Source organism: Brachyistius frenatus, unplaced genomic scaffold (genome assembly GCF_029030835.1).
Source record: "Brachyistius frenatus isolate BFR_SWC_R1_liver_20210118 unplaced genomic scaffold, ASM2903083v1 Contig_16, whole genome shotgun sequence".
NCBI lineage: Eukaryota > Metazoa > Chordata > Actinopteri > Embiotocidae > Brachyistius > Brachyistius frenatus.
Window position 1 is genome coordinate 2,624,408 of NW_027210615.1, and position 9,490 is coordinate 2,633,897.

Here is a 9,490-nt window from a genome sequence, read left to right on the forward strand (position 1 = left end):
TGTGTGATCTAAGCACTGCGGCTGCAGGGGGAGACCACGAAATCCTCTCTGCATGTGTCATAAAGATGCAGTTCTTTTATATGTGTCCTCCATTATCTATCCTCGTACTGTATGTTACCCACTTATCCATTTATCATCATATACGTACTGGTCCGACATCTCATTTCATTGCTCTTATCCTCAACGTTTACTGTTGCATGTACTTCTAATCTGTTGTTAATAATGTTGAAGGAATAAGAGTCCCTAAAACTTTATGTTCATAAATGGCAGTTATGTGGTGCATTTTGTTACCCATCCACCGTAGGTCAACTGTTGGGACATCTTTATGTATCACACCTTGAATATAACATTTTCTAACCAATGCTTCTCTAACGCTCTCTTTTTGGGGGGTTTATCCCGGGTGGTGCTTCTCTCTTGCTGGGCATAATCAGATGGAAGTAAGTATATGGAGGGTAACGAGTGGAACCCAAAATCACTTTGGTCATAGACTCTGAACTGGAGTTGTTGTCTTAGAGTAGAAAGCCTGGGCTCTTGGCTAATGAGTGCATGTTAAAAAAGTAGAGTAGTTTGATCTCGAGCGTAGTTTTCTCTGCAGCAGGTCGTGTTATGTGGAGCCACTCAGGCTGTGCATTGTCATTGTGTTTCCTATGAAACTTGCACCTTGGTTCATAACTCCAGTCATTCTGGACCTTGACCCTCTTTTCTCATTATGTTTTCAACATGCTGGTGAATTCTGATTACAATCATCCACATAGAGCCACTAACACCATGGCTGATGCAAATAATAATAAACTGACAGAAAACGGGGTCTGGAGTTATATTAAAGAACACTTTACCATCTCATGTGAGCCTATATTGTGTGATGGATCACTGTAGTTCCTATATATGCATGGTACATTGTGTATTCTGCCAATACCAGGTGTCACAGTTATAGAATTGTAATGAGTCAACTTATGGTGATGAATACAAAGCATGTGCTGGAGTCTGTACACATCATCTTAAATGTGCTTTGAATGTTTGAAAGTAGAGCGCCATCATGAATTTCCTCTTTCAGCAGTCATATTCACTGGCAGTCAGGAAATCTTGAATGTGTGCTTGCCTGGTTTAGTTCGGCACTGCATGAAGGTGGTGGGAGCACAACGCCTCTCTGTCATTAAAACCACATATGTTTGGCATGCCTGACAGAGACCGATGACAGGATGAGGGCCTTCGCGGAGAAGGTCTTCGCGTCAGATGCCAAAGACGAGAACGTCCGCGATGAAATCTCCTTGTTCGATGTGGCTGACGACTGTCCCATCCTCCACCAAGAGTTGGCCCTCCATCTGCAAACTGATGACGATGCTGAGAAACGGTGAGATGGAAGATTGTGGTTGCAATTTGGTTAGCCTTCACTACAAATATTTCAGATGTTTTGATAGTGGACGAAGCTAACTTCTAAACTTCACCTCTTATCTACAGCAAGAGGCGTTGCCACACCATGGCCATGGCTACAACTGCTCCTCAGGCAGTAGTGGAGGTGGACACACCCACCTACCTGGAAGTGCCGGACTTCCAGAGAGTGGCCATCATTGGAGACTATGTTTCTGGGGTACCGTTTATTTCCCTTCATTTTTTTGGTCCTTATTTAATAGGAGCAATAGCGACAGAGAGGAAATGTGGGGAAAGAGTGCAGACTAGTGAGCAGTCACCAGCTGGGAATTGAACCAGTTACTCTCTGCTGATGTCAACAACTCATAATTGGAAATGGATTTTTAAAAAAAATGAAAGCTCACTCATGTTTTATACTTCCATGCATGTAAATCATAAGTAATGCTGACCTCAAGGAGTTTAAATTTTAAGTTTGGGGCAGTGATGAAGGAGTGTATTTCAGGGTGATGTCACTGTGGGGTGTGGTTACAGCCACCCATCAATGCAGGTGGGGTCAGAAGTGAAGCAGGCTTTAAACTTCCAATCAGAAGACAGCAGTGAAACACTTTTCAGGCCGATAGATATACTTCCAGCTAGGTGAACTTTAACATGCCAGCTGTAGGGGCGGAGCTAGACTCTCAGCCCTCTGAATGGGACCTGCTGATGAATTCATTTCAAAATTCACATCTGAAAAAATAGCTGCTAGTACAACCTTTTCATATTATAATGGTACGTTCAAAGAATGACAAAGAGGAGCACAGGAACATTTTGTGTTTTATCTCCATTTTATCGGCCACTTAGATAAAAAAAATAAATAAAAAAAAACATGTCAGGTTTATGCTGCATTTAGGTTACAGTAACTTGGTCACTGAGTGACACGGCTTTCAGACAGCAGCGACTGAGTCAGTGTCACTCTATTAGGGACAGACATCCAGCCTCAAAGGGACCCCTCCTGAGCGTGCACCCCCGCGGTTACTCATCTTATGACCAGCTCTCCTGCTGCATTAACAAAATTGCATATTTGAATCAGCTCAATAAAGTAAAGTTGTAAAGCTCACTAAACTTAAATGATAAGCTTGTAAGACTTTAAGTTCAGTCAACAACTGCTTAGACAGATACACACAGTAGTAAGATTAGGTTTTTCAGTTACACCTGCTCAATTTAAAGCAGCGGTAATCATTTGTCACACTGCGTTTGAAAAGTATGTTAAGTGTGCTAATATGCTGCCCATGTTCAGATAGTTGTTATTCAATGATTTTAGGTTATGCGTAGCAGGATGACCCTCCATTATTTTAACTCATAAAAGCCAGAAGAACTCACGTAGTTTTGAAATGAGGTCGCTAGAAACTCTGTTAACCGCTGCTTAACATCATTTCACCAAAGACTTGGGTCAAATTGACATGGATGATGGAGCTGTTGACCTTGAATTTCACAGACTATATGTGTCTGTGGGTCACTGTTCTAACCACTCGTAGAGGTCCATTAAGGGAGCACATCTGAGAGCAGGTCGGGGTTCAGGTTTCACGACTGTGGGTTTGACATTTACAGTGTAGGGAGCGAAAAACTTTGGAGCAGCGGATTATTATGTCAGTTTTAACTTTCTCAGACCCTCATGCTTGTTAAGATACACCTCGGGCTCGCAACATATAAATATAAAATGACTTTTTTCCGTTTGTATATTGATCTTGTATATTGATATACACCTATTCAAATTATTTTTGATTAAAATGTATTTTCTTGCACTTATTCATCTAATTAATTAAAAGATGACACCAAATCGACAGTTCCAAACAATAAAATAACCATTTTTTTAACAATGCAGCCGCCATCCTTGCCATCAAACAAATATAAATATGCTTTATAGCTCATATGTCATTATTTTTCTATTCATTAAATTTGTATTGAGGCTTTTACTTAAGTGTAAATCTTCAAATTCTCACATTTTTAACACTAAAATCTGCGACATCTCCTCTGTGTGCTGTTCAGGTGACCATGGATGACTTCGAGCTGTCATGTAAGGGTCTGTACCGTGCCCTGAACATCAGGGAGAAGTACATGAAGCTGGCCTATCAGCGCTTCCCGAGAACGGCCTCCCGGTACCTGCGTGACATCGAGGGAGAGTCCTTCAAACTTGATGATAACATGCAGCCAGGTGAGGAGTCGGTCATGAACCCTGCCTTCACATAAAGAAGCTCACATACAAGATGTTTTCCGTATCACATTTGGGTATCCCAATTTATATGTTGCATCCATCCCTCAGTCTTCACAGCTCCTCCAAAGGATGGAGAAGACCCCTTTGACACCAAGAACCTGCCAAAGAATCTGGGCTATGTTGCTCGTATGAAGGACGGTGTCATCTACGTGTACAACGATGCCGCAGCTGCAGACAAAGATCAGCGCAAAGACCTGCCCTGCCCCGACTACAACACCTTCATCGACGACATGAACTTCCTCATTGCTCTCATTGCACAGGGTCCAACGTGAGTCCTTTAAAAGTGTTCATTACTCTAGTTCACCTTTTACAATTCACAGTCCTCAGCTTTCAATTTGCCTCACTGTGATACTGTCATACCTTTACTTTTGAAACTGTGTCAGGAATTTACCACTTTCACCTGATGACTTGCTGCCCTTTTTTTAGATGACCTAAAAGGTTGGCTGAAAAATGTATCACAAGTTGTGTGTCCTGGGGATCCACACACAGGCCCTTAAGAGGCCCACAGCAAAAAAAAAAATACATAATAAGAAGACCCTTTTCATTATTTCCCTAACTTCTTAAAGCTACAGTAACAACTATAAACAATTGAAATTATCAAAGCACAACTGCGGCATTATATCACCTAATAGTCGAGCTCAAGCTGCTCCTTGTCTTGCAGGAAGACTTACACTCACCGCCGCCTGAAGTTCCTCATGTCCAAGTTCAACGTGCATGAGATGCTGAATGAGATGGAGGAGATGAAGGAGCTGAAGTTGAACCCCCACAGGGACTTCTACAACTGCAGAAAGGTAGCCGAGAACTCTCCAAGCAAACAGTCATGTCATTTACTTAAAAGACTGATGCACAAACAACATTAAACTTATACATCTGGATGTAACAAAAGGACATGCAATTGCTGCAAGATACAGTGGATTGTAGTTAACTCTTCCTTCTATTCTTCCTGACTTTAGAGTTCAAAGGCATCATCTTGCATTTTTAAAATATGTTCATAAATGATGACTTAGCACATTCTATACATTTGAATTATAACTCCCACTTAGACCTCTCTGTTGTTTTCCTCATGTGTAGCTGCCATGCCCCTTTCAGTGGCTGTAGCTTCCTCTGGTGACCAATCACAGTTACTACACCGCCTTAAACTGAAACCTCAGTGACCCACTCTCTTTATCACCTCCAGGTGGACACTCACATCCATGCGGCCGCCTGCATGAACCAGAAGCACCTGCTGCGCTTCATCAAAAAGTCTTACTGCGTGGATGCTGACCGCATCGTGCACAAACTCAAAGGGAAGGAGGTCACCATGAAGGCGCTCTTTGAGTCCCTTAATCTTCATCCCTACAATCTCACTGTGGACTCGCTGGATGTGCACGCTGTACGTTTCTGGTTGGGGAAAGACTAGTTGCGTTAGATGTGAATAAAGAGTATAAAAACATTGCATATCTGCGGGTACAGGCAGAATGGCAGAAAACATTGTATGAAGGCACTTAGGTGTTCAAGTTGTTAAAATGATATGATTGTACACATACTGGAATTATTTAACATACACATTTGCTGTGTCAGGGACTATAACATAAATCAACTTTGCAAAATGGAGCAAAACAACAACTTTCACCTGTGTTGGTAACAGTATTAAAATCTTATCAGGATTAACTTCCCTTCTTCCGTCAAGGAAAATTTTAATGTCTAGAAGTTTGTATGCTGAAAGTTAAGATTCATATTTTTTCACAAACTTGCATTATTGCAGTATTAAATTGTAGAACCTCCTTGATCTGAATCTATTTTCTTGTGTCTCTTGTTTCTCTGAAGGGCAGACAGACCTTCCAGCGTTTTGATAAATTCAACGCCAAGTACAACCCTGTGGGAGCCAGCGAGCTGCGTGACCTTTACATGAAGACAGAGAACCACATCAACGGAGAGTACTTTGCCACCATCATCAAGGTTGGGTTATATATGATATTGACAGGAAATATTCAATGAATGTATGTCTTAATAGAATGTAAGAATAATTGTGCTTCCACCAGCTGAAGTTCACATTTCTCTAAATTTACTCTGTTGGCATCCTGGCTCATATACATGCATCAGTTATTCAGACTCAAAAACTGATGTTTGTTGCTTGCATTTCCTCGGCCTACTACTGATCAAACATATTGATAATATTTTATACACCAAACTTGAAATGACCTGAGCTTGATTTGATCCTTGTGTGAACCAGGAAGTAGCCAGTGACCTGGAGGATGCCAAGTACCAGTATGCTGAGCCTCGTCTGTCCATCTATGGTTGCAACCCCAACGAGTGGACCAAGCTCTCCGGCTGGTTCGTCAAGCACAGAGTTTTATCTCCAAACCTCAAGTGGATGATTCAAATACCCAGGATCTAGTAAGTTCTCAGTTTCTGCTCTGTCTTCTATGCAATCTGACCAAACTGTTGGACTGATCAAAAAGTCTTCATCCTGTTGTGGATAAATTATAGCTTGTTATTTGCATGCCCATATTAAAGAGTACTCCACTAAAATCCACATTTTGAGTATTAGATACTTCCCTGTGAGCCTGAAAATGTCTTAAACTACTTTGAATTCAGATTTAAATTAGCTTGTTTTGTCCCTCTACCATCTCAGTGATATCTTCAGAGGCAGGGACTTTGTGCCCCACTTTGGCAAGATGCTGGAGAACATTTTCCTTCCCGTGTTCCAGGCCACCATCGACCCACAGTCCAACCCAGACCTCAGCCTCTTCCTCAACCATGTCAGTCACGAGTTCAGATACAACAAAACCGTGGCCCTTACCTTGATTGATTTCCAAACCATGAATGAATAATGTAATTGTGGTAAAGATGACAAAACAGCTAGTTGCAGACTCCTGGCATGACCACACATCTGGATCGCAATTTTAAAGAGCCTAGAGATTTTTTAGCTTTAATCTCAAGCATGAATATTTCCCCTCCTGTTGCAAAAGATTTAAAAAAAAAAAATCCTCCAGTAATTCACCAGTTTTAAAAACTACCAGAGAAAAGTTAAAGCTCTGTTCCCGGTATAATCAGCTGTCCTCCTCCTGGCGTGTAGGTGACAGGTTTCGACAGTGTGGACGATGAGTCCAAACACAGTGGACACATGTTCTGCACTAAGAGCCCCAAACCAGAGGAGTGGGACATTGTCAAGAACCCCTCCTACACCTACTACATCTACTATATGTATGCCAACATTGCTGTTCTCAACCAACTCCGCAGGTGGGGAACTTTCTGTGCACACAGTTTGTCTTTTGGAGTACTGGCTTGAAATCTGATTATCTATAATGTTTGCTGAGAGATCTCTGCCATTTTGCAGCGACAATTTCTTGTCACTTCTTTATATCCTATCTTCTCTGTAAATAGTACTTCTCCTTACTTGTTTGTCTTCTGCTCTCCAGACAGAGGGGGATGACCACATTCATGTTCAGGCCTCACTGCGGTGAGGCCGGTGCTGTCACTCACCTGCTGGCTGCCTTCATGACTGCTGACAACATCTCTCACGGCCTGAACCTCAAGAAGGTCAGTCTTCCGGATTCAGCATACCACTTCCTGTGAAATAACACTTTAATTTGGCAGTGCACATGCATTCATTCATTCACATGTGATCAAGCACCAGTTGTCAGTGTCAGACTTTTGTAAAGAAGCCATAACCATCATCCTAAAACACAATCTGACCATAATACCACAATTTAATTGATATTTAGTTGAAACATAGATGATGATAGACTATATGAATCTAAAAATTTAGGTCCGATGAATATCCTGTAATTTAATGTGGGCAGATGATATCTTATTTTTTGGATGGCTTTGAATGGAAACCCCCAAGATTTACAAATACCACCAGATGAATAGCCCCTCAGATTGTTCTATGACGCACTGATTGACTCTCACCACAGTACAAAAGAGCACTTAACAAAGACATTTTTTCTTGATATAATCTCTTATCTAAAAGCGGCTAACAGATGTGCTTTCAGAGGACATTGTAAAAGACATTGTATTAGTGCAGTATCTGATTAAAAGGGAATAAGAACCCAATGTAAAAGAGGTCCCAGAGATACACGCGGTGAGGCACGGTGTTTGAAACCCAGATCTAAGACTTTTGGTAACAAATCGGGACTTCTAATTATGGGAATAAGTGAGGATATGATCCTGAATATGACTTCAAATCTTTGTCTTCCCAGTTCTTTGCTGTATCATTGTTTTTGGATTATTGCTACAATCTTTTGCTAATTTCAATTTTTCAAAAATATTTGATTTACTGTACAATCGATATTATAATGAGTGTAATCCAGGTTTTAGATTCATCCTATGAATAATCTTGGAGTTTATTACATTACCTTTCTGCCTGCTTTCTTATTAAAAAGAAAAATCAAAAATCTCCTCAAAACTGTGATGACATGCTCATAACATTGCTCCCTGTTATATCAAACCATCTGTCCGTCTCAACCAGAGCCCGGTGCTGCAGTACCTGTACTTCTTGACCCAGATCCCGATCGCCATGTCCCCTCTCAGCAACAACAGCCTGTTCCTGGAATACGCTAAGAACCCACTGCTGGAGTTCCACAAGAAAGGCCTGATGGTGTCTCTGTCCACCGACGACCCCATGCAGTTCCACTACACCAAGGTCTGAGCACATGGAGATGATAATGTAGACAATGGTGCATACTGTGCAGTTCATAATGGGTATTTCATGGTGTACATATACGGATATAAGAATTGTTCTGATGTCAGAGGTCGGTCTTTGTATTTATGTTGCATAGGCAAAGTCTTATGGAAAGTCCTGCACACTTCAACAAAGCCAGCATTGTAAACACATAAACAGTGTGCCATACATTCAGATTCAGATGTGTGCAACATTAGCTGTTTAATGATATGAACTGCATATACACATAAATTGAAGTAGGAGTGATCATAATGTCAGAGTATAAGTCTGAACCTTTATATCCACAGGAGCCCCTGATGGAAGAGTATGCCATCGCAGCCCAGGTCTTCAAGCTCAGTACTTGTGACATGTGTGAGATCTCCAAGAACAGCGTGCTGCAGAGCGCCATGTCTCACGAGGTAACACACAAAGCAGGGAACTTCGTGTTTAAAAAGCTTTGCGTCAAATAACCAGACAGACACACACAGATTGTATCTTCACACCGTGCAGGCTGCACTTCAGTCAAAGAGATTATACATCCAGATCCACATAAAGGTGATTTTATTTTTGCATCAATACATGTTTTTCTTTTTTCGTCTGTGCTCCAGGAAAAGACCCACTTCCTGGGTCCGGATTACCTGAAAGAGGGTCCAGCGGCCAACGACATTCGTAAGACCAACGTGGCCCAGATCCGTACTGCATACCGCTTTGAGACACTGTGCTATGAGCTCAACCTCATCAAGGAGGGCTTGAAGACGGAGTAACGTGACTCAGAATTGGTCAAAACTCACATCAAATCTCTACTGTGATGTAGAAAGCTTTCTGCGTTATGATTTTCACAGCACCTCTTCAACCAATCAATCTTAAACTGACCTTCTGACACGGTGATGCTGTCTCCTTTGGAGTATGTTGATAATTGTCCTTACTGTATATCATCTTGTCTGATTTACTTGTTCACGACAGTATGTGTATTCCAACTGGAGAAACATCATGTACAGTGTCAGAATGAAAGGAAATAAAATGTGAAGTAACAGGTATCTTTTGGTGTTGTTTTTAAAAAAAAATAATTTAATCAGTCTTACATTGCAACAGGATTTACTTGACAGTCTTGCCCAGTTGTGTTGATTGTGATCTGGCAGTGCTCCTGTTGCCTTCACACATATCTTATGAGCTCGGCGCCTTGTTTCATGTTAAAACGTGCATCAGTTATGCAAATCTAATGAAGG

General features: G+C 41.4%; 1 protein-coding gene across 1 annotated transcript; it reads left to right on the forward strand.

Annotated features, from left to right (window-relative positions):
* Positions 1–1,185: 1,185 nt before the first annotated feature.
* On the forward strand, positions 1,186–9,301 carry ampd1 (adenosine monophosphate deaminase 1 (isoform M)). Its single transcript, XM_069693978.1, has 14 exons — positions 1,186–1,351; positions 1,459–1,588; positions 3,394–3,559; positions 3,668–3,887; positions 4,281–4,410; positions 4,797–4,991; positions 5,426–5,557; positions 5,832–5,995; positions 6,234–6,360; positions 6,678–6,841; positions 7,021–7,141; positions 8,073–8,246; positions 8,573–8,683; positions 8,873–9,301. Exons 1-14 carry the CDS (start codon positions 1,200–1,202, stop codon positions 9,026–9,028), a joined length of 2,142 nt encoding a protein of 713 aa, XP_069550079.1. The 5' UTR covers positions 1,186–1,199; the 3' UTR covers positions 9,029–9,301.
* Positions 9,302–9,490: the final 189 nt, after the last annotated feature.